Here is a 25,849-nt window from a genome sequence, read left to right as displayed (position 1 = left end):
CCCCTTCTGGCCGTTTTCCATATATGTGGTGCTGGGGAATCGAACCGAGAGCTTCATGTGTAGGAGGCAAGCACTCTTGCCACTAGGCCATATTCCCAGCCCCTCTTTTTTTTTTTTTTTTTGTCATTTGTGTGCTGTCTCTGAACTCTTGCTCACGGGTAGTGCTCTTAACACTTTGAGCCTCTGGTTTTTGAGTAGTTAATTGGAGATAAGAGTCTCATGGGGACTTTTCTGCCTGGGCTGGCTTAGAACTGCGATCCTCAGAGCTCAGGCTCCTGACTAGTTGGGTTACAGGCGTGAGCCATGAATGCCTGGATCTATTGGTTTTCATTGGGAAAATATGAAGAGATTTTGTGTGTTTCAAAATTTGCTTAGTAGGACCAGAAGAGAGGATTCTGCCGGCCTGTGTTAACTGTTAAATGTGCGTCTTTGCCTTCTTATTGATTAGGAGGCCCAGAACCTCATGGCCCTGACCAATGTGGACACCCCATTAAAAGGTGGACTGAATACCCCATTGCACGAGAGTGACTTCTCTGGTGTGACTCCACAGCGGCAAGTGGTGCAGACTCCCAACACAGTTCTTTCTACCCCATTCAGGTATGGGTGAAGAATGAGTGTGTTTTATAGTTTAGAAAACCTTGAAATCCAAGAACTAGGGCAGCATGTTTATTTTGTAATGTTGACAGAATAGAAATAAATGTTTGGCTTGCCTTCCTGCAGTATGTTTTCATTTTTATTTTTCTTTAATTTTTTTTTCTTTTTTCTTTTTTTTTTTTGCGCCAGTCCTGGGCTTGGACTCAGGGCCTGAGCACTGTCCTGGCTTCTTTTTGCTCAAGGCTAGCACTCTGCCAACTTGAGCCACAGCGCCACTTCTGGCCATTTTCTGTATATGTGGTGCTGGGGAATTGAACCCAGGGCCTCATGTATAGGCGGCAAGCACTCTTGCCACTAGGCCATATTCCCAGCCCCCATTTTTATTTTTTTAATATCAGTTGATATTAACCTTGGCCTGGACATTGTCCCTGAGCTTTTTTTTTGGTTGGTTGTAGGGTTAACTTAGGGCCTGGGCACTGTCCTTGAGCCTCTTTGTGCTCAGGGCTAGCATTTGAGTCAGCACTTGAGGCTCAGGGGTGCTCAGGGCTAGCTCTTGAGCCACAGTGCCACTTCCAGTTTTTGAGTTGTTAATTGGAGATAAAAGAGTCCCATGGGGACTTTTCTGCTGGGGCTGGCTTCGAACTTCCCTGGAATCTCAGCCTTCTGAGTAGCTAGGATTACAGGTGTGAGCAACAGTGCTCAGCTTTCCTGAGCCTTTTTGCTGAAGGCTAGTGCTCTACCACTGTCAGCCACAGCTCTGCTTTCTGCTTTGGAGTACTTTATATTTGATTTTAAGGTGTAGGTCAGTCATTGTTTTAATGATCACTTGGCAAGGTTTGTAAAACTTATAGTCTTTGTTACACATGCAGTACTGTTGTTCTACCCCCAACATTTTATTAGGAAAATGTCAACATTCTGAAAAGTTGAAGAATAGTAATTTGAACATCTGTATTCCTACCACCGAGTTTCTGTGATTAATGTTTGGTAATATGTATTTGCTCTATTTTATTTTATTTTTGCCAGTCATGGGGCTTCAAGTCATGGTCTGTGTGTTGTTCCTGAGCCTCTTTGTGCTCAAGGCTAATGTTGTACCACTTGAGCCACAGTGCCACTTTTTTGAGTAGTTTATTGGAGATAAGAGTCTCATGGACTTCTGCTGGACTTTTCCTGCTGGGATTGGCTTCAAACAGCAGTCCTCAGATCTCAGCCTTCTGAATATAGCTAGGATCACAGGCTCCTGGCTTGCTCTCTTTTTTATTATGTGTCAGTTCGTGTGTGTGTGTGTATGTGTGTTGGTTCTGGGGCTTAAACTTTGCCTGGGTGCTGTTCTAGGTGCTCAAGGCTAGCACTTTGCCACTTGAGCCACAGCACCACTTCCAGCTTTTTCTGTTTATGTGGTGCTGAGGAATCGAACCCAGGGCCTCAAGCATGTTAGGCAAGCACTCTACCACTAAGCCACATTCCCAGCCCCTGTCCAACTTATTTTTAAAGGAATCTCAAAGTGGGTTATAGAGATGGAACTCTCTTTTCATGCCTAACCAATCCATATGTATATTACTGTCTAGTATTTATTTGTAATTCTTTTCTCGTTGTTTTAAGCTACTTTTTTCCCCCTCCCCTGTTCTGGCCTCCCTCTGTCTCCAGGGCTGAGGCTAAGTTCTCTGGGCACAGATTTGTGCCCTCCCTCTTTTTTTTTTTTTTTTTGCCAGTCTTGGGGATTGGCCTCAGGGTTTGGGCACTCACTGTCCCTGGGTTCTTTTTGCTCAAGGCTAGCACTCTACCACTTGAGGGACAGTACCACTTCTGGTTTTTTCTGTTTATGTGGTGCTGAAGAATTGAACCCAGGGCTTCATGCATGCTAGGCAAGCACTCTATCACTAAGCCACGTTCCCAGCCCTGTGCTCTTCTTATACCTGCAACTTGCCATTTGCATCCCCAGTATAGAGTGTAACTGGCTATTGGCCATGGCAATTAGGTAATTGCAATTGCAGTTAGCATTTCTATTGTGAAGCAGAGGAGAACCAAGGGGAAGAGGGAAATTGAAAGAGGCCTGAAGGAGACAGAACATGAATAAGTGACCCATCTGGAGCTCAGAAAGACACTTCCCACTCCACAGTGGAGCAGGAAGGAGCAGTGCAGGCTGGGGGCTTCCTGGGAAGGGATATCACAGCTAGACTTGGTTCTGTAGGCTGGCTTAGGACGATGGCTTCCTGGTCATAGTATAGCCTGAGCAAAGGTTGGGAGCTGCGAGAGCCCAGGCCTGCCAGTGGAACTTCCTGCATCAAATGGGAATGTTCCAGATTTTCTTTAAGATAAAAATTTTACAGAAGCAAGTCATATTAAAATGAAATTTCAGCTTATTAAGGTACTCTAATGTTTGGTATTTACTTGGAAGCATTTGGATGTTTGTTTAATTGTGTTTGGATGTCCTTTTGGGTTGTACAGGAGAGAAAGCCCTTTAGGCTGGTACGTGTATACATGATAGCACAATCAAGAAGCACTGGCAGCCAGTCCCTGTATAACATTCAGTGTTTCTTGAGAGCCTAATTCCTTTTTTCCTGTGTATGTCTTATTTCTCAACTAGAGTGTAAGCTCCTTGGGGGCAGGGACCATGTCTTAAACTTCACCTCTGGGGAATAGCTGTCTGACAGCACCATCAATCTGGATCACAGCCAAGGTACAGGAAGTAAGCAAACAAAAATAAAAAGGCTTTGAACAATTAAAAGGCGAGAAAGTCCGGGGACTTTATTGCTGGGAGAGTCTCCAAGCCATGTGCTTATTTACATGAGATGTAAGGTGGTGGTTGTTTTCCAGGTACAAAGTAAAGGGGTGACCCACTTAAATTACGTAAACACTTGATGTCAGTGACCTGACAGGAAACAACTTGATTGTTGAACACACTGAACTCTGAAAGTCATCTGGAGTCACTGCCTCTTCTTAGCCACCCAAAGACATCAAGCAAAGGATGAAATGATGTTGGGTGGACCGATTTAGGAATGCAAGAAAATGTCAAGTATAAAGACTATATTGGAAGTCAGTACGGTACAAATATTCTATGTAAATACTGTGCTCACTAGATTGAACTTTTGTCTTAACGTAGAGAATAATATAAAATAAGATAGAATTTTGGAATGTTTTATTTCTCTTCTGCATTTCCTGTGAAATAATTTATGTGAAAAACATTTGAAAGAGTAATTCAAATGTGTGTGGCACTCTTCCTAATTGGAATTTCTGTTTTCAAGGACGCCTTCTAACGGAGCTGAGGGGCTGACTCCCCGGAGTGGAACCACCCCCAAGCCTGTGACGAACTCCACCCCTGGTAGAACTCCGCTTAGAGATAAGTTAAACATTAACCCAGAGGATGGAATGGCGGACTACAGTGATCCCTCTTACGTGAAGCAGATGGTAAACGCCAGTTCCCTTTTTATATGCGTGTGTGCGCCCCAGCGCGTATGCCCCCCCCCCACCCCTTTTAGGGGGCAGGACTGGGAACTTGAATATTGGTAAGAGCTGAAAGTAAGGCTTTTGTATCTCTTACTGATTTTTATTTTGTCATTTACTAATTAATACTTCCTTTTATGAAAGATATATTTGTTTTACTTTTCTATTTCTATAAATGAAGTCTTGACTTTCAAACATTTTATAAATTAGGTTTTGAACCTGAATTCTTCTGAATTGCTTTATATGTTTAGAACAGCCTAGAACACAAGGCTGATTGTAAAAATTAAGTTTTAAGCTGGGCATTGGTTGCCCATGCTTGTAATCCTAGCTGCCCAGGAGGCTGAGATCTGGAGATCGTGGTTTGAAGCCAGCCCAGCAGAAAAGTCCCCATGAGACTCTTATCTCCAATAAGCTCAAAAAAGCTGGAAATTGTGCTATGGGTCAAATGGTCAAGTGGTAGGACGCTAGCCTAGAGCACAAAGAAGCCCGGCGACAGTGCCCAGGTTTTGAGTTCAAGCCCCAGGACTGGCAAAAAGCAAACAAAAACAAAAACTCGATAAAAATTAAGTTTTTTTCAAGCTAAAGGTATTGCATTTATTTTATTTTTACCATTGGGTTTTATCTATGTCACAGAAAATCAGTGGGTTCTTTTTGTTTGTTTTTAGTAAATTCTAATAATACTAAAAACTTGTGTTATATATACCTCATACATCTTCATGTATAGATGTATTATTTTTACTAATTTATATTACATATTGATTATATTAATTTATAACTTATATTAATTGATATATATATTCTTTCTTTTTTTTTTGCCAGTCCTAGGCCTTGAGCTCAGGGCCTGAGCACTGTCCCTGGCTTCTTTTTGCTCAAGGCTAGCACTCAGCCACTTGAGCCACAGCGCCACTTCTGGCCATTTTCTATATATGTGGTGCTGGGGAATTGAACCCAGTGCCTCATGTATACGAGGCAAGCACTCTTGCCACTAGGCCATATTCCCGGCTCATGTATATATATATATATATATATATATATATATATATATACACACACACACACACACACACACACACATATACATATATATATAATATATATAATAATATATTCTTTTAAAAGCCTAATTCTGAACCTGTAGCTCAGGCTAGCCTAGAGTTCTTTTAATGCTTAATTGGTACCAACAAATGCCATTTCTGAATGCTTGTATAAGAATTAAACCAACTCAGGCATAGTGGTATACACCTGTAATCCCAGTACTCAGGAGGTAGTGGCAAGGTGCTCGTGAGTTCCAGGCAAGCCTAGGCTACATGGCAAGAAACACTCTCCTGTAAAAGAAAGAAGAAAAGACCAGTTCTGAAGTCAGGATTATTTTTCTAAATTAACTTTAGCTGGGTTTTTGGGAAATTCAGCGAATATGGTTGAATCCTTGATGTGCATGAATTGAAAATAATTCTTTTCTACAGGAAAGAGAATCTCGTGAGCATCTCCGCTTAGGATTGATGGGCCTTCCTGCCCCTAAGAATGATTTTGAAATTGTTCTACCAGAAAATGCGGAGAAGGAGCTGGAGGAGCGTGAGGCAGATGACGCGTACATCGAGGATGCCGCAGATGCGGACGCGCGGAAGCAGGTGAGTGGCGGTGCAGAAAGGAGCTTGTCCAAGGGCGCCCACGGGCCTCGCGGGGGAAGGGTGGCTGCTTCATGTCTCCATATGTAAGCAACATTTTCCTCGATTAAATACACAATTAGTAATACATACCGATGTAACTGTGTCCTCAGAATGTGATGGGCTTCTTAAAATGAATAGGTATATGGAAATATCAGCTGCAGTTCATTATGCTTCTCGAAAACACACAGGTAGTCTTCTAGACATAGCTTCAACTGTAGCAAAGAAAAGATGTGTTCAAACAAGTCGATCTTGGGTTAGTTGAAGAAAACAGTGTCTAGTCAATGTGAACTACTAAAGCCTGGATTTGGAGTGTGTTGCAAAGTCTTAAGTATTAGTAATATCCAGTGACGTCCTTGATTGCATATGATGGACCAGAGATGTAAATAGGAGAGGCATGAGCGCCCTTTTAAAATGAGAAAATAGGCTCACATGAGCGAATTTTCCTTAGTCACGTGGCTGGAAATTGGGGAGTCCTCAACCAGCACCTAGACTTTGTAGCTTGTTTTGCTTAGTTCTGCTGGAGTCTCTGGATGAATAAATCAGGAATTCAGTTGAAGTCCTTTTAGAGGGGATCCATGTGAATGTGAGGAGCAGACAAACTTGTGTTTTGTTCCCAGCTACCTAGAGTTACATTTACTTCCTTGTAATGGCATGAAGTTTTACTTATCACCATGTTACTCATGACTTGAGTATGAGAACACATGAGTTGGCTTTTAAAAAAAGTCATGAGCTTTGGCTGAAGTGGAAAGGGTGTGTGGAAGTCTCCTGAGTGAAGATGGAGTGAGGTAATCACAGAGACTGCTCTGGTGGACATGGGAAGTTCTTAGTTTCTATTGTGTAATGAGAATGGATCTACTAATTATTTCTGTGGCCTTAACATTATCATTCTGCAAACCTGCTCCAGCTTTAGTTTTTGAGTAGACTTGATGAGAAGTGTCAAATGCTGGATACATGCAGTAATGGACATAAAATCTTTTTTCAGGCCATTCGAGAAGCTGAGCGGGTGAAAGAAATGAAGCGAATGCACAAAGCTGTTCAGAAAGATTTGCCAAGACCATCTGAAGTAAGTGAGGATCCTCGATTTAGGAAGTTTTAGTTGATTGGTACTTTTTATGTCATTCGTAAACATTGTGAAACAAAATTTCATCTGCTTCGTAGAGTAAAGTAGTTGGCATACCTAGTCTTTAAAATGTCTCTTGGAGATCATTTATTATTTAGTAGAGGAAAAACTTCACTTTTGAAGATAATTGCTACTTAATGTGTATTGTAAATGTGGTATCATTAGTATATTGCAGTGGTATATCTGGTAATTGTACTTGTTTTAAAATTTTAGGTAAATGAAACTATTCTAAGGCCCTTAAATGTAGAACCACCTCTGACAGATTTGCAGAAAAGTGAAGAACTAATCAAAAAGGAAATGATTACAATGCTTCATTATGATCTTCTGCACCATCCCTACGAACCCTCTGGAAATAAGAAAGGAAAAACTGCAGGATTTGGTACAAACAATGCAGAACACATTACTTATTTAGAGCATAGCCCTTATGAGAAGTTCTCCAAAGAAGAGCTGAAGAAGGTATGAGTGAGCATAATGTTTCTGTCATGGGACCAGGCACTTCTTCGATGCTATGTGTTGTGGGCAGATGTGAGCCTGCCCAGCTACATGAGGGTTGTCATTGGAGCATCTAGAGCCAGGCTGGACTGGGCACAAATGCAAGAACCTGCCCTCCCAGATAGCAAAAGCAAAAAAAAAGGGCTGAGGGTATGGCTCAAGTGGTACAGCACATGCCTAGCAAGTACAAGGCTCTGAGTTCAAACTCTACTACTGCTTAAAAAAAAATGGTGTTTATACTATTAGGACCATGGTGCTTGACTTCTTAGGGGTTTCTTGATTCATTTGGCTTAATATTGACACCACTTCCCTTCTAAAAAACCAGCTGATCAAAATTCCTGGTTTTGGCATAAGGGAGTAGAGAGACTAGGTTTTCTTTTAGTTGTTTTGCTGGGGTTTGAACTAAGGGTCTTATGCTTGCCAGGAAAATACTCATTACTTGAGTCAGAGACCCTCTCAGCCTTTTCTGCTTTGGTATTTTTCAGTAGAGTCTTGCTTTTTGCGTAGGTGGGCCTGGTCCCTTAGCCTCCTATTTATACCTCCTCCGTAGCTGGAATGACAGGCATGCACTACCACATCCAGCTCTTCATTGAGCAAGATGGGGGTCTTGTGAATTTTTGTGTAAGCTGGCCTTGAACCACCTGATCTCTTTCCTACAGAATAGCTAGAATTACATTTGTTAGCCACTGTGCCAGCTCGAAGTAGTTTTTTCTTCAGTGTTGACTAGTAGTTATGGAATTTAAACTTACTGAATTTCTTACTGTGAGCAGGCCCAGGAAGTTCTGATACAAGAGATGGAAGTGGTCAAACAAGGAATGAGCCACGGTGAGCTCTCCAGTGAAGCTTACAACCAGGTGTGGGAAGAGTGCTACAGTCAAGTTTTGTATCTTCCCGGGCAGAGCCGCTACACACGGGCTAATCTAGCCAGCAAAAAGGATAGAATTGAATCACTTGAAAAAAGGCTTGAGGTCAGTATCCTTTGAAAGTTCCAATCCAAATGTATCTTGGTTGAAATAATGAGCCAAATAATACCAGTGGTGACAGCTTCAGTTTCTTATTGCCCTTGCACTTCCTGAAGAAAATTATGCTGAAGTGTTTGATCTTCCTTGGCCTTGTTCATTGGTTTTTCAGAATTGTTCTTTTTTTTTTTTTTTTAAACTGCAGGTTGATGATAACCTTTATGTGAGTGAGAAAGTTGGTCCTAGGATGACATTAGAATACTGTCTTTCAGTGGTACAAAGAGTTTCTTTTCTTTAGCCAAGATAGCACAAAACTTTGATGCTTTTCTACTTCTATATATTTTTTTTCCCCTGGGGCTCAACTCAGGGCCTGGGTGCTGTCTCTGAGCCTCTTTGTGCTAAAGGCTAGCTAGCACTCTACCACTTGAGCTAGTCCCACTTCTGGCCTTTTCCGAGTAGTTTATTGGAGATAAGAGTCTCATGCACTTTGCTGCCTGGGCTGGCTTTGAACTATGATCCTCAGATCTCAGCCTCCTGAGTAGCTAGGATTGCAGGTGTGAGCCACCAGCACCCAGCATCTATTCCTGTATTTCTATTCCTTATTCCTATACATTTGAGTTAGAGAGAGAGAGGAGCTAAATTACCTAGCTAGCTAATGGCTGCACTGCTTTCTGTGATTGAGAGACACACTAGCTGTTTCATGGTTGTGGTTTCTTAATACAGTTGGTATGTTTTGAATTTCAGAATCTGCAGGCATTTTGCCAATGACATGTAAATTGTGGCTCACAGACCACCAAGCTGCCTTGTGGATTCTTAATGGTGGTCTTTAGGAGTGTTTTTTGAGCCAAGATGGGATTGTATGCCAAATCAGGCAATTGTGTGCAGAAAATAGCCCGAGTTTCCTCTTTTATGTGATCACCAGTTTTTCTTTACAGATAGCAATTTGCAAATATTGTTATTTTGGGCTAAATCCAGCTATTAGAATTACTTAGGGGTAGTTGGGCTTTGTGGACCTAGAGATATGAGCAGGAAAAGGCAGTATCTTTTAATTTGGACGTTATTTACTTGAAAGCCTTCATTTCACATTTAAGATCATTTAAGACACCTAGTGGTTAGTGCCTCTGAACTTGTGCTTCCTGTTTAGTGGGAAGTGAGTGTTTCTGAAAGAATTCTCACTTTGTGGGGAGCTGGGTTCAGTTGCCGATAGTGCTAGCTTTCCTGCCAGCTTCCAGCAGGGTGTGCTGTCGCTCTGTGTTTGAATCTACAGTTAAAGTCAGGGGCACAGAGCCCATCAGTGGTTAAACTGTAAGTGATACTTTGTGCTCTGTAGGCTTCATTTCTTATAAATGGTAGTTAGCAGTGTAATCCTGATCTAAGGTCAGCATCAGAAATGATTGGAAAGCTATTTGGAAAGCTTCCTTCTAACCGTTGCATATAAATACTTAGGTCTGTCACTTAGCTTGAAAATCTTCTCATTTGAGGTGAGTAACCTCTTTCTGCCACAAATGGCGGGGACATTTTGTGCTGTTTAAAATTAAAAAAACAAAACAAAAGTTGTCCCTCTAAATCTCATTTACTTTGTTGAGGTACTAACTTTCATGACAGCAAATAAATGTGTCACAGATTGAGTGGTGCCATAAAGTACAGTAATTTTTATTTCTGTGTGGAATCGGTCTTGTGAATTTGAAGGGAAAAGTACAGAAAGAACCGCTGCTGTTCTTTTAGAGATTTATTTGGGTCGTTTATGAGCAGCCATTAAAAACATGTGGTTCTCTTTGTTCACTTCAGTACCAGGAACTGAAATCTCCCGTTGAACTATTTTTGTTGAAGGATTGGTGAATTTGGAGGAATGTTCATAAAACAGTCTGAAGTAATTTTTCTCCTCCTGACTCTTGGATAACTTGTGCTGTATTGTTTATCCAGCTAGTTACTTTTAAGGAATACTTAATCAGATCCTTTAACTTAGTAAACTATGCTATTTCAAATGAAAGTTTATTAAATCTTTAAGAAGAAAAGCAACCCAAAGACCCAAATAAACAAATCCCCCATTTTGTCTCCATCCCTAATTCAGAACTAGGTTTCTCATAGCTTTTGAAGACATAGTTTTACTGGTTTGAAATACATAAATATTTTATTTCAATTGTGGTAATTCTTTCATCATTTCAGTTGATTGCTAAATTATAAACATTATTCAAAGTTTGTTGTGGGGAAGGAACTCCAGTTGTATTGTATAAACTAAATGCTATACTCAAATTATCCATTCCACTCTCAGGTTTGGGGAGATAGGCCTTTCTGGGCAAGCTCAGCACCCCATGGTTGCCAGTGTGTTTGATTTTTTTGCTGCCATGAACTTTGGAACAGTGAATCTAAATTGTGGCCCTATCACAGCTCATCAAGCCAGATGAAATCCAGCTTTGCTGCCACTGGTGTCTCCTAAGTGGATTAAAAAATACGCCTTGAGGTTTACATTGGAGCTGGTCTTTCAGCCATTGTTCATGATTAATATTTGAAACCTAGCCCATTCCTGAAAATCCTAGGTTACTTACTTAAAATGCAGAGAACTTTCTCTGAGATTCTGGGAAGTGTGGTGGGGTGCTTGTGTGCTCAGTCTGTTAAACGCATAAGGAAATGTAGCTGCAGGTCAGAAGTAAGTGGCAAAGACTTTGCATTGTGCCTCTGGTCCATGTGTTTTATTCTGCCTCCGAGGCAGTATTAGCTCTAGAAGCTTGCCAGACACTGGTGTGTCAGGGAGCAGCAGAGGAGGCAGAAGTGATAGCTAACTTCACAGAAGGAAAGGTGGTGGCGACTGTACAGCACAGCATGCTGAGGGCATCTGGATGTGGTGAGCTGAAGTCCTGTGCACCTTAATGTTTTGGAGGACATGACAGGTGACTGCTAGGGGAAGTAGAGCCATTGCTGTTTTTAGTGACACCCCCAAGTAATAAAAACTTCAGTGTCATGTTTTCAGAGGAGGAGGGATGATTGTAATTCATCACAGGAGAAATTTCATCAAATGGTGAGAAATAAAAGCTTTTCCTTGATTTACTGAGTCATGCATTTAGTGAACTTGACTGAGCAACTGCTGTGCCCCAGGCCCCACTGTCTCCCCTGGGGAGGGAGCAGAGAACAAGTCAGATGAGCTGTCCACTTGTGGGCATCTGTTTCCCTGGAAAAGCCTGATGCGGAGGGACTCATTTTCTGTGGCTGCCACATAAATGAGCCATCTCTCTATTGGAAAGTGCAAATAGGATTTGAAGTGTTGTAAGTTGTTTCTACTTCAAGTGGAAATAGGAAATCATCTGAAGACATAATTATTTTGAGTGAAATAATTTCTAGTAGGTGCACAAGTGAAATGAAAGTCTGAACTTAGGCCTGCTGTTAAATACAATAGTATTTGAAATAGTACCTAAACATCTGTGTTGAGGAAGTTTGGCTGAAAAGTGGATTTCGTTATGTAGGCTATAAAAATGGGGACACCCGTCCAGAAGTAATACTTCTCCCTGTATTTCACTGGCACAGTCGTGGGAGCCCAGAAAGATTAGGTAACACTGACTTCTTAGAAATAAAGTAATTTAAAGAGCACAGATAACACATTGAAAATGCTTCTCACAGTGTTTCTAACTCTTCTGAGGACCCTGACTTTCTGGAGGGTTGTATTTCAGTAGAGTTGGCAGCACAGGGGATCCCATTTTCTCAGCGATTTCTATTTTGAAGGCAGATGTGTTTACACAGGAAAACCTTTCCTTGGAGTGAACCTGAAGGGTAGGGATGGAGTTCGTGGGCAGTGTTGGCCGAGAGCTCTGTGCAGAAGGTATGTCAGGAGGATGAAGCTTACATGGCTAATGGAACAGGAGAGGAGGGTTCTAGTCCTGTGGGACTCTGGATTCCAAGTCTGGTTTCCTCTGCCATGACCCTTTCTTCAAGGCTCGGGTAGAGTTTTTAGTTGTCTGTACAAAGAACTCAACACTGGACCAGAAATTTCCTTGGTCTAACTGTGTTGCTTGCAGTTCCTCAGCCCAAGTTGGATCTGCCTCACACATGCCACACAAGATGCCCGTGTTGCTTTGTTAATGGATACTGCTCCCGGCTTACTTTCAGGGATGCAGCCTGTTGGCTGTTCTGGTAGGTGCTGACTGTAATCTCCTACGGGAACCGGCTCTCATTGGTAGAGAGAAGGTTCAGTGAAGAAACTTCATGCCAGTGAGGAGTCTGGAGATAAAAGGAGCTACTTGCGACTCTTGTTGCAAATGTGGTGATTGAACCACATCTTTCTATTATAGGATCATGTTGCTGAATGATGACTAGGAAGTGGAGCTGCCATCTGTTGTGTATTTATTTACTTTGGGAATTGTTAAACCTCTTTTTACAGTGGTATAGGGTTCTGTTCTGAGCCCCTAAGCAAGAGTTTCAGTGAGGGATGCTCTAAATGTTTCTGAACCTCACTGTAACGGACTTGAACTGAAGACAGTATTGGAGACCCAAGGATAATGTGTTTATTTTGGAATTACTTAGACTTCGTAACCTTAGCAAACTCAGTGAGCTTGAAAGTAACAATTACACTTTTATAAGTCCCATACAGCTCCCTTTTGTAATGACCCGAGGAAACACTTACGGTTCCGCTGATTCATCTCCTGGGGACCATCAGTTTTCCATTGGTCTCTTGCCAGTCTTTTTTAGACAGTTTTTCTTCTATGCATTAAAGAAAAAAAAATTGTGGACAGTTTTCTAAAAGTAATACCTGTGCATTGTAGGAAAGTTAAAATAGAAAAAATATAGTAGTCTTCTATTCAACATAATGACCTCCTAACATTTTGTGTGCATATGTCTTTTTATTAGTGTGTAGCTGAAGGGAGGAAATAAAACTGCATGCTACATTTTTCATTTAATAGTACAGTACTGTGAGTTTTATTTTATTTTATTTTTTTGTCAATTGTGGGGCTTGAACTCAGGGCCTGGGCACTGTCCCTAAGTCTTATTGCTCAAAGCTAGCACTCTATCACTTTCAGCCACAATGCCACTTCTGGTTTTCTGGTGGTTTATTGGAGGTAAGAGTCTCACTGACTTTCCTGCCTGGGCTGGCTTTGAACTGCAGTCCTCAGATCTCAGCCTCCTGAGTAGCTAGGGTTATAGGCATGAGCCACCAGCGCCTGCCTGTGAATATGATTTTTTTTTTTTTGGCCAGTCCTGGGGCTTGGACTCGGGGCTTGGACTCGGGGCCTGAGCACTGTCCCTGGCTTCTTTTTGCTCAAGGCTAGCAATCTGCCACTTGAGCCACAGCACCACTTCTGGCCGTTTTCTGTATATGTGGTGCTGGGGAATCGAACCCAGGGCCTCATGTATACGAGGCAAGCACTCTTGCCACTAGGCCATATCCCCAGCCCACTGTGAATATGATTTTTTAAAGGAAGAAGCATGATCATTTTCTCTTAAAGTTTGTAGCAAAGATCATACTGGTTTTACTTGGCTGAACTTCTTAAAAAGCTGTTCCCTGTAAACATTTTCAGTGATGTTTGTTTTCCTATAGGCTTATAGTTTGTCAAGAGTCAAATAATTGGGACTTCAACTGTAGAAGCTAGGGGAGGTTAAAAACTTTCTCAGTCGTCAAAATTCCTTACGTGGGTGCCCAGTGCCTGCCTGTCAGGAGGGAGGACTGAGGGGCAACACAGTTACCAAGGTCTTGTTGTCAGGGTCTGGTGTGAATGTCTTTTCAGGGGGCCATGTGGTGGCTTTAAGCCATTGGGTCCCATAGCTTCAGGCCTGCGTTGTTCTCCCCCAGGCTGGAGCAGGGAGGACGGGTTGTTCCTTGTCAGGGTGTGCCTGATGTGGTGGGCTGTGACTGTGAAGTAGGACACCACTGTGGAGCATCAGCGCAAGGTGACTGGTGTGGGTCTTACTCTGTTTATCTGTGAACCTTGGGAGGGTCACTTTTCTTGATGGAAGTGCTAGTCTGAGCTAGTGGAAGATGAAACGGGACAAATAGCAAATAGCAAGTAGCAAATAGCAGTGTAAGGAAGCGGGAGTCCTCTTCTGTGTCTGCACACCTCTGTGCCCCGTTCCCTCAGTGGTCGATATACCTGGTTGATAGTTGTGCAGCCTCAAGAAGCAACGTTGGCTGGGCACTGGTGGCTCATGCCAAGCTACTCAAGAGACTGAGATCCGAGAATGGAGGTCCGAAGCTAGTCTAGGCAGAAAAATCTGTGAGATTCTCAACTCCAATCAAGCACTCAAAAAGCTGGAAGTCTTGCTGTGGCTCAAATGAGCTCGATTTGAGTAAAAAAGCTCAGGAGCAGCCTCCAGGCCCTGAGTTGCAGCCCCAGGACTGGCACAAGAAAAAAGGAAAAAAAAAAAAAGACGAAACCTCGCCTGTATAATGGGTATTGGAGTTCTCTAGTCGTATGCTTTGATGAACGTCTGAAGCTGGAGATGTGGGTTGAATTTGAAAGAGAGATTGTTGTACTAACAGGGCTTAAAGCTCAGATTTTGGTTATAAATGGGTTTTCTGTCGTCATGGATTTCAGCTTACCGTTTCATGTGTCTGTTTTGGTGTGTTGACATGCTTTTGTAAATGTTAATGGCTCCATTATAGTTCATTACATTGATGTTCCGTGATTGGTAAATGGTTGGTCATATGTTAACAAAGTCAGTTGCCTTTAGAGTAGGCATGAATTTGAATTAATGTTTTTTAATGTTATCAAAAAAGTAATGCACAGAGGGATTACAATTGCATAAGTCGGTAAAGGATACATTTCTTTTTGATCAATGTCACCTTTCCCTGGCTCTCTCCCAGTTTTCCCTCCCATCCCCACCCACAAGTTGTATAGTTCATTTTCAATGCAGTGTCCAGTGAGTACCACTGTTGGATTTGTTCACCTTTTGTCCCTCCAGATCTGTGCCTCACCTTACGCTCCAAAAGGCATACAAATTAACAAACAACAAAAAGAAAAGAAACCCCTTATTTCCATTGCCTGGAGTTCATTTTGATAAACATGATTTTGTATGATCAGATCAGATGCGCATTGTACCATCGTGTTCCTCTCCTGAGAGTATCTTCCTTTGGTCTCACTGACTTTGAATTTTTAAAATGTCCGTTATTACAGGATTTTCAAATCCATCCCGAAGTAAGTAGACTAGTGTGCCAGGTCCTCACCCAACCTTAGCAGAGACCACACGGCGGGCCTTCTGGTGTCGCCACTCCTCCACTGTCATCCCCGACACGCGATGCTGTGGAGAGACCCGGAGCCCGTGGTGACCTGCCCGCCTTAGCATCTGCATTCTCACAGCTGTGTGGTCCGCGTCCTCCGTGCACACTGATGTGCCCACAGAGTCTCATCCATCTGCTTTGGGTTGAACGTTACCTTTCACATCAGATGAAGTTAGCTTTAATTGTGCCAGGTGTTGATCTGCTTTAAATTCCTAATAGCAACAATGAACTTCATTTTATTTAAGATTGTTGGAACCAGGTGCTGGTGCACTTGTGGCTCACACCTGTAATCCTAGCTACTTAGGAGGCTGAGATCTGAGGCTCGCAGTTCAAAGCCATCCAGGGTGGGAAAGTCCATGAGACTCGTCTCCAATTAACCACTAGAAAACCATATGTGGAGTTTTGACTCAATGTGGTAGAGCACTAGCATTGTGCAAAAGAGCTCAGGGACAGCGCCCAGGCCCTGACTTCACGCCTGAGTTCAAGCCCCATGGCCCTCCCACCCCCCCCCTCAAAAAACCCGATTATTGGAAATGATGTGTTGACATATATTTAAAGCACAGTAGGGGCTTCTAAACTTGGATCATAACTGTATTTGAAAGGCAGCATACCGTGGAGCTTACTTGATTTGTTATCCTTTAGAGGAAAATGGCTCCACTACCAATGCACATGTATTTATTTTTCAAGTAAGGTACAGAATAATGAAAGCTTAACTTTCATAAAATTCTGGAGGAATGAGTACTTTTTTTTTTTTTTGTGCCAATCCTGGGGCTTGAACTCAGGGCCTGAGCACTGTCCCTGGCTTCTTTTTGCTCAAGGTTAGCACTCTACCTCGTGAGGTTCAGCACCACTCTGGCCTTTTCTATATATGTGGTGCTGAGGAATGGAACCCAGGGCTGCTTTTTTTTTTTTTGCCAGTCCTGGGCCTTGGACTCAGGGCCTGAGCACTGTGCCTGGCTTCTTTTTTTGCTCAAGGCTAGCACTCTGCCGCTGAGCCACAGCGCCACTTCTGGCAGTTTTCCATATATGTGGTGCTGGGGAATCGAACCCAGGGCTTCATGTATATGAGACAAGCACTCTTGCCACTAGGCTATATTCCCAGCCACCCGGGGCTTCTTGTATATGAGGGGAACACTTTACCACTAGGCTACACTCTCAGCTCAGGAGTGAATCCTTTTAAAGGAGCTTTGTTTACAGCTTATGCTTGTAAGGCACATCATAGAATGGCACTCCTATCATTTGATTTTGATTTATAATAAACGAAGCTAGTGACTGATAGATAGAATCAAGTATGACTTTGCCAGTGGAGGTACTGTTCTTTATTTTGATGGACACTTTTTTCTTTGGCATTCTTGCAAATTCTAACCATAAAGCATTGAGAGTGAGTCCACATTTTTTTTTTTGGAATCAGATGTTATATTTAACAGTTGAGAAAAACTGTGTATTTTGTTTTGATGACTTAATTTCTAAACATATTCAAAACATCTTTGGTACGGTTTTCATGTCAGTTTTTTGCATTTGGCGGTATTTTCCATGTAGCACCATTTCTGCTTATGTACTCTCATCCAATTTTAATATCTGAGAGAAGAATTGCATTTACATTATCACATAGAGACACAGAAAGGAAGGAGGAAGGCTTGGACCTCACAATTTTGTGTTAGGTGTCAAGATTAGTCTTTTGTAGATCAATTTGAAATTTGATGTCGTTATGACGTAGGCATGTATAATATGTTCCTAAAGAGTACATTGTGTGTTAATGGATTCTGCTACCTTCTTACCATTTTTCTCTCTGAGTAGGGCCTTTTTTTGCTTGCTACACTGTTTTTTTGTTTTTGTATTTTTTTGGCCAGTCCTCGGGCTTGAACTCAGGGCCTGAGCACTGTCCCTGGCTTCTTTTTGCTCAAGGCTAGCACTCTACCACTTGAGCCACAGCGCCACTTCTGGCTTTTTTTTCCCCCCTCTGTATGTGGTGCTGAGGAATTGAACCTAGGGCGTCATGCATGCTAGGCAAGCTCTCTACCATGAAGCCACATTCCTAGCCCAAGGCACCAGAATTTTGATGAAACTTTTGTTCTTCTGTTCTTTTGTGAATTATACAGTTTTATTTCCCTATAATTTTTGGGAAGGTAGCTCATATATGTCCAGTATATATATTTAATAGGAAAATGTTATTTTTCTTAAATTTTTCAGTAATCTTTTGTTTCCTCAAAATATTTGTTGTTACCAAATAGGACATTTTTTATTTCTCTGGTGGGTCTTTCACCAGGCCTCTGACATAGTAGTTTTGTAATTTGAAAATGTTATGCCTAGTTTCACTTACAACATGTAAATTGGATGGAATATTACTCAGTTATTAACAATGGACAAATTGTATAATATAGAACCTCAGTTTGGAAATACAAATGTGCTGCCTGTCCAAAATCAGTGCAGATGATTGATAGCAGATAGTATTTTCGGAACAGTCATTTTCCCATACCCTGAAACTCAGACCTGCTTTGAGATTGAAATGTTATTGTAGAGAGATTATAAACTTCAGGTGTGGTGCAAGGTTAATCCTTCTTAAGCTGAATTTGTGCTACATTAGTTGAGGTGAGAAGAGCTCTCATATAGTTTTGCTTTGAGGCACTGTTAGCTATTGAGTAGTCTTTGGTAGTCTGTTTTTTTAACATATGTTGATGTGATCTTCCCTCACTCCCCTAGATAAACAGAGGTCACATGACGACTGAAGCCAAGAGAGCTGCAAAGATGGAAAAGAAGATGAAGATTTTGCTTGGAGGTTACCAGTCTCGGGCCATGGGCCTCATGAAACAGTTGAATGACTTATGGGACCAAATTGAGCAGGCTCACTTGGAGTTACGCACTTTTGAAGAACTCAAGAAACACGAAGATTCTGCAATTCCACGGAGACTGGAGGTAGTACTTTGTGTTGTTTCAGAGCATTGACTGGAAAGGAGAGCTGCAAAGAACTAGTGACCAGAGCTTGCCCTTTTCCTCTCCCTTGAAGGCTTTCTCTGAAGTGTGTATTGGTGGCCCTTTGGCTTTCCAGTTAGACCTGCCTTGTGATGGATAGGCCAGGCAAATGTTGGGGGCTGAGGCCTTTCCCTTCCTCACTTCTGGTTCCATGTACATACTCCAGGAATTGGAATGAGTACCACTGGTGCTCTGTCCCACGGGACTTGACCATATTCCATTCATGTACCTGGAAGCAGGTAACTAAAGCAGTGTCCTTTCATGCCTGGATGCTGGGAACCTCAGAACATCAGATTCTTTTGACCAGGTTTCACCTGTCTTTATCTTTGCAGTGGACCCAGTTAAAGGGCAATCAGGGCTTAGTGCATTAGTGGGTGCTAGGGGGGTAATAGTGGCTTGTTTTCCTGCATTAGCAGCAGAGATTTTACAAGACAGTCTTACAGAAGCAAGGCAAAGGATGGCTGCAGAAGTGGTTTTACCTGGAGCCTTTGCTCCAGTCAGTTCTCTTTCAGGGCGTGTATTCCTCCTAGGCGCTTGAGTATCTTGGCTGTCTCTAGGACGGCACAGTTCCATCAGATTTTTTCACTTTCCATGCACTTACATGTGAAGTAATTATTTCATCTTTGCCTGTCTCCAAGTGTCTTAAAGAAGATGTGCAGCGGCAGCAGGAGAGAGAAAAGGAGCTTCAGCAGAGGTACGCAGACCTGCTGCTGGAGAAGGAGACATTGCAGTCCAAGTTCTGAACCCTCTTCGTGTCTCTCACCAGATGAAATCACCACTGGTTTCCCTATCTGCGAGGCTGAAACGGATGCTTGTCTTCATTGGCAGATGTACCCACCATCTGTGGTTTTTCTGTTGTTTATTTTAAATCAATCTTGCACATTTGGTGTAAGGACTTTTAACTCCACAGGACAGACCAGGGTTTAAATTATTAAGATGAGCATTCTTTTACAGTGTCATCGTCGTGTTTTTTAGTTTTGGCCTTTCATTAAGAACGCCTGACTGAAGTGCTGCCTGTGAGTTAACCCCTTGAATAAAGAGAAAAATGTGAAACCGGAGAGTGTAGCCTTTTGTTGAAGTTAGAAGTCAGAAGCTGTCCACCCAGCAGCTGCTGCTCTCGGGTCACAGGGTGGCTCTCGGGGGTCAGCTGACACCTAGTGTGCGTCCTCCAGAAGCGTGGGCGTGGCGTGGCGTGGCGCTTCACTCTCCACCTTTAGGGAGACGGCTCTGCCAGCTGCCTGCCTACTTCCTAAGTTAGGACTTCAAAATAGTTGCTGCTTTACAAGGTGGTTTGGTTTTTTTTTTTGACAAAGGCATAAAAGTTAATCTCCGCAAGGCCATCCAGCTTCATTACAGCTTTGTATTTTGCTTCCTATCAACTACTTAAGTGCAGAATATGAAAAGCAGACGTAGGGACACCTAATTTTATAAGAATTCATATAAGATAATTTAATAGCCAGATATGATGGTATATACCTGTAAGCCCAGCACTCAGGAGGCTGAGACAGAAGGAACAGAAAAGATCAAGACTAGTTTGGGCTACATAGTGAGAGACCCCTATCTCAACCCCTCCAAATCCCAACAACAAAAAATGATTTATTCATTTGTTTATAAGCTGAATGTGTGAATCCAGTACATTATTGGACTTTTGCCCAGTCTGGCTGTTAGGAACAAAAGGAGGCAGAAAAGATCCACTTATTCACGAGGTATTTATTGAATAAATGTCCCGTGCCAGAGAGAGAACAATGAATAAAGTAGACATGCTTCTGATTTTATTTTGTGGAGTGTACAGTCTGCAGAGAACAATAGACAATTAAATCTAATGTTTACTGGTGGTGGAGATGAGCACTTACTACAACAAAGTCCTTGCCCTTGTAGAGGTGAAGTAAATTGGGGAAACTGAACATAAACAGGGAGAAGTGTGTCCGATTGTATCAGCTTCTGTGGAGAGATAAAAATAGAACCATATGGATAGGGAGTGATCGGAGAGGTCTGAAGAGGTAACACGTGATCACCGTTGTAGAAAGAGCCACCCTTGTGACTTGGAGGGAAAGAGCAGCCAGGGAGTTAGTTGTCAGGAGCAGGAGGGTTGTGTGGCAGCAGTGTCAAGAGTGGCATGGCCACAAGACCTTGTTAGGCCCTCCTGTGTGAGGACATGGTAAGGAACTGGGTCTGTGGCGGGGGACTGAGAAGTGGAAGAGTGGTAGAGCACATGGGTTTGAGAAGAATGTCTTACTTTGCTGGAGGTAGGAAATGAAAGCCAGTTTAGGATCCTCGGCACAGACAGACAGTTACAGGAGCTCAAGATGGAGGTGAGGATGGAGATAAGGTGGAGAGTTGGAAGGGGTCGTAGTTCTGAAGTCTTAGACCCTATTTTCCTGGTATTTAGTTTTCAGACTTTAGTTCTGGGAAATACTTTAATATCTGTTTACCATGGTACTGTCATAGTTTCATTCCATTTTTACTGCATGTTTTTGATGGATGGAACCACCTTAGGGTGATGTATTCTTGTTTTATTTCTGGCTTGAATGAGAGTGTTTGCTGGTTTTTTTTTTGACATTGCTGAATTATTTTCTTTTTGTCTGAGACTGGGGCTGGAATTCTTAATCTCACGCTTCTGCTCATTGGCTGGCACTCTGCCGCCTGAGCCACGCCTCCAGCCCCCGTCCTTGTTCTTAAACAAAAATGATTATATTTTCCTCTCTTTTAGTTGTACAGAGGGGTTTCAGTTCCACAAGCAGTAGCGTCACTTTTCCGTCCCCATCTCCAGCCTCACCCATGCACACCCGGAGTTCCGCGGCTCTGTGTTCACATATGTACATGGAACCTAGGGACTGCATCGTGTTTGAAGTTGGCTATTTTGAGTTAGAGACTCTTTATTAAGAATAGTAATATATCTGTTTTTAGTTTTTAAAAGAGTTTAATTAGAAAAGGCTGTGGAATATTGTCAAGTAGACTTTTTTGGCATCTGTTAGGATGATCATACGTAGTTTTTCTACTGTAGTGTGGTGATTACTTACATTGATAGGTTTTTCTGCATTAAACCAACTTTCTTCCTGGAGCCAGGTAGATTCACTTAAAAACATTAAAATATTTATCGTTCATTTGCATTTTATGTAGACCTGGATTATATGGGCTTAAAACTAGTTAATCTAACTGTATTAATAATCATACTCTTACTACATGAAGTTAGTGCCTCCTTTTCTCCTGGGCAGTCCTGTGCGTTGTGAGCTGTTGTTCCTGCTTTCTCAGCTGTAACGGGCCGCCTTCGCCTGTCAGTGTCCTGTAAGCTGACAGCTGTCGGTATACCAGCATAGGTTTCAGTGATGTGGGTGCTTATTTCAACTTTCGGGTTGACCATGTGTTCTGGTCACTCATTCAGTGGCAGGGCTAAACCAGTGTTGAAGAGCTTGTTAAAGTCTCCTAACTTTGGGAAGGAAACAAAATCTGATTGAGTCAAAAGAAACCACCATAGTAAAAGCCCGCTTCCAAACGCTAGAAGTCATGTTGGGATAAAGCACCCAAGAACAATACTGCACTATTTGCATGCTTATCCTGCCTTGCTTTAGTCTTCTGTAGAAAGGCTTTTCTCCCGAAATAAGACTGCCCTCTTTGTGCTCGAGTCTGACTTCTTTCTGTTATTTAAAAAATTGACAGCATCCACATGAAATCTCCAGTTAGGTCTTTGGGCTACTGTACAACTTTGGACTTGGGGATTTTGCTAGCTTTCCAGAGTAAATAGGATGGTGTATATTTTTCTGTGCATTAAGCAGCTCCAGCATGTGGGAGATTTGTTCCATGAAAGATTGGCAGACCGCTTGTAGAATTGTCAAGTTCAGAGCTCTGTTGGGAAATCATTTCTTGGTAACTGTCAGTTTCTTTTGTGACTATTAGTGTGCTGTTTTCAAATTACAATCAACTTAAAAATTTCTGCCTTAAGATATATTTCTTTTATGTTTATTATTTACCAAATTTAGTTTACACTTGGACATTTTTTACTTGTTGAAGCTTAATAAACATTTGTCGGCATAGAATTTTTTATTAGGAGTCTTTAAAAGTTGATTTTTGCTATTTCTAAGAAATTTACTTTCTCAAGAGGTTTTATTTTGGGCCTTGTGTAAGGCATGCTTTTTCCTTCAGAAAACTGGTGTTTTGGTTAATTGTGATTTTTGCCTTAAATTGTATTTCTCACTTGCTGTTGTTTTCTCTGCACTTTTTCTTGTAAGGTGTTGAGTGATGCTTATTTCGTGTGTATGCACATACTGCGTTGTGAGTTACATCTCAGTTAAAAAATGTGGACATCCCGGGCATTCCGATGTGCAATCACCTATCTTCTCACTGCATTTTAGAGTTTTGGTTCTAATTTTAAGTACTAGGGGTATTTACAAATTTCTGTGGTTGATGTTTTAAAGAAATTGCTACTTGCAGAAATTACACCTCGTGGAAAGAAAATACAGCATATGTCATTTTTGCTTCTTAGAATTTTGAGTTTGGGGGCTTAATATCAAGTCCAAAAGTTTTTTCGTGTGTGTGTGTGTGTGTGTTTAGATGAAGATTTGTTCTGCTTGCAAGCTACAGAGATGAACAGATAATTAACCAATTTCTATTATTCAGCTATATTCATTTTCTGGTGTATAAACACAATGGGATTGATGTGTTATTTTAAAGTTACTGTGGTCATTTCTCTTGTGCTTTTTTGTGTGGAGGTTTTGCTTTGTATAGTTTGACACTGTGTTTTAGATAGACTTGTGCCTGTTATGTACAGTTTAACACTTAGTTCCTTTTGTTGTTTGCCTTGAATTTGACTGTTACTTGAGTGTTTATCTTCTTGTTTGTGTTTGCTTGCTGAATTGCCTATTCTATTTTGAATTTCATGTGTAACTCCTGGTTGTAACTGTTGATTAGAAACTGTTCCTCATTGTTTGTGATGGAGAGATGCCCTGGCTGGAGTTTTAGGTTAGCCTGGTCCAAGAGGTTGAAATCTGTTCCTGTCTTCCGGCCACAGAAGAAAGAGCCGCCTCTGACGAACCCCCGCCCAGTGCATGGACTTCCTGCTCCTGCCTGCCTGTTGTGTCACTGAACCCCCTTTCTCCTATAAAATGTCTTCACACCCTGAAGCCCCCCGAGGTTGGATTCCAGTCAGTCTCCTCTCCTCTGTCTTCAGGGCTGGCTTTGAATAAACCTCATTCCACCAGCTTCTGTCTCCTGAGTTTCTGGTTGTGTGATGGGCAGCATGTCTGTCTGTCTCTGTCCCTGTGTCTCTCTCTCTGTATTCGGGTTGGATTCAGGCCTTCAGGTTGCCAGGAGTGCTTTGCATCTGGAGTGCGCAGACCTTTTGCAGATAGGATCTCATGTGTTTCCCAGGCACAGACAGCCTTAGGCTGCCATCCTCCTCCTCCTCAAACCTCCTGCTGTAGCTTGGATCACTGCCGTGCCTAGCTTATTGATTGCAATGGGGTTTTGTTCACTTTTTGCCTGAGTTGACTTTAACCATGACCCATTCAATTACTTCCCTAGGAGCTAGGATAAAAGGGGTGAGCCATCATGCTGATAGCAGCCTCCTGTTTTTTTTTGTTTTTTGTTTTTTTTGTAGGTCCTTGAACTCAGAGCCTGGGCACAGTTCCTGAGCTCTTTGCTCAAGGTTAGCACTCTACCACTTCTGGTTTTCTGGGCACAGTTCCTGAGCTCTTTTGCTCAAGGTTAGCACTCTACCACTTCTGGTTTTCTGGCGGTTCATTGGAGACAAGTGTCTTATTGACTTTCTCCTTCCTCGGCTGGCTTTGAACCACACGATCCTCAGCTCTGAGCCTCCTGAGTAGCTAGAATTATAGGCGTGAGCCACCAGTGCCTGGCTGGTAACAGCCTCCCCCCCCCCCCCCCCGGGGGCTTGGACTCAGGGCCTGAGCACTGTCCCTGGCTTCTTTGTGCTCAAGGCTAGCACTTTACCACTGGAGCCACAGCGCCACCTCTGGCCTTTTATGTTTATGTGGTGCTGAGGACTCGAACCCAAGGCTTCATGCATGCTAGGCAAAGCTCTCTACTGCTAAGGCACAGTCCCAGCCCTGGTAACGGCCTCTTAAACAGCATATCTTCTACTTAATGTTTCAAACCATTTAGGGAGTCTGCCTCCCCCCCTCCTCTTCGCCGCTTTTTTTCCTGGTATAGTACTGGGACTTGAGCTTGGCCTGGACACTGTCCTTTAGCTTTTTCTCTTTTAAATTGTTGTTGTCTTAAAGGTGATACGCAGTCTCATTTCCTTCCCAGGTAATGTACCTGGACCTCAGTCTGCCATTCTGGGCTTTCTGTCGTAGCTGAGGTGACCGGTGTGTAATGCTCAGCTGCAGACTGGCCTTGTTTTCCAAGTCACCTACTTGGAGTTGCTTTCCACTATTGCTTTGATGGCAATCCATTGCCTGGTTCTTGCCCCGGCAAGCATTGGTTTTGAAGGGATGCACATGTAGGGATGCTCCTTTTGGGCAGGGAACCTGACCAGTATGGTCCTTAGTTCTGGCCTAGCACACTACAGCTCCAGTGCCACCTAGTGGCTACCCAGAGGGACTGCGCTGGAATGGGGTGCCAACCGCTGGATCGACTTTGCCTTCAACAGCGCCACTCCGGCTTTTTCAGTTTGTGTGGTGCTGAGGAATTGAACCCAGGGCTTCATGTATATGAGGCAAGCACTCTGCCACTAGGCCCTATTCCCAGTCCCCCTTGTCATTATTTTGAGACAAAATTGTTTTTGTATTTTTGAAAATTCCCCTTTGAACTAGATGAACTGCCAAATCATACTGGGGTCTAAAATAACAGTCACTGCCGTGCAGCCGAGATCCGTGGCCCATTTAGAACAATTTGTAGAAGTGGGCAGCCCACTGCCCCAGCTTGCCTGGAAATTGGAGCGCATCTGCCAGACAGGTTCGGAAGCGGGAGACTCCCAGGAGCACTGTGGAACCTACTAGAGAGTGGGCACCACCCTTGGGGCACGGGCGCCTGGCAGCCGTGCCGGGCGGACCTCCGCGTCTGCTCCGTGCTGCGGGACTGGTTCTGCGGGATGGCTCTGGGGTCTTGCTCCTGATGGAGGTTGAGCCGCCCTCTCTTCACAGATTCCTTTCTGCTGCTTGTAACCAGGGCATCGGGAGGGCCCGCGGGCGGGAGGCCACAGGGGGTGGCTGCAGCCAAGGGCGTTGATGGCAGGTGGCCGGTACCAGCGCCCTCCTGGTTTGGCTCGGAGTAGCCTCGATCCTGGACCCAGATGAGCAAATAACTCCTTTCTCCTGGACAGTTGGCGTTGGACGAAGAGTTCCAGCTCCACTCGTGGCTGTCCTGAGGACCCCGGGACCCGGAGGACCGCCGTGCTTCATGCTGTGGGAAGAACCAAGACAGGATTTTGCAGAAAGGAGCAGAGATG

At 43.0% G+C, this 25,849-nt stretch overlaps 1 protein-coding gene across 1 annotated transcript in view; it reads left to right on the top strand.

Annotated features, from left to right (window-relative positions):
- Cdc5l (cell division cycle 5 like) overlaps positions 1-19,625 on the top strand; it is a gene marked incomplete at its 5' end in the record, with an annotated part of 35,100 nt that extends 15,475 nt beyond the window's left edge. Inside the window, 8 exons of the mRNA XM_048347681.1 lie at positions 449-597; positions 3,837-3,999; positions 5,499-5,663; positions 6,685-6,765; positions 7,036-7,278; positions 8,085-8,282; positions 18,175-18,387; positions 19,083-19,625. Of these exons, the coding sequence (XP_048203638.1) occupies positions 449-597; positions 3,837-3,999; positions 5,499-5,663; positions 6,685-6,765; positions 7,036-7,278; positions 8,085-8,282; positions 18,175-18,387; positions 19,083-19,187 (1,317 nt within the window). The remainder of the gene's footprint in view (positions 1-448; positions 598-3,836; positions 4,000-5,498; positions 5,664-6,684; positions 6,766-7,035; positions 7,279-8,084; positions 8,283-18,174; positions 18,388-19,082) is intronic.
- Positions 19,626-25,849: the final 6,224 nt, after the last annotated feature.

This window comes from Perognathus longimembris, chromosome 6 (assembly GCF_023159225.1).
Source record: "Perognathus longimembris pacificus isolate PPM17 chromosome 6, ASM2315922v1, whole genome shotgun sequence".
Taxonomy (NCBI): Eukaryota; Metazoa; Chordata; class Mammalia; order Rodentia; family Heteromyidae; genus Perognathus; species Perognathus longimembris.
This window is presented reverse-complemented; position numbering and strand designations above follow the sequence as displayed.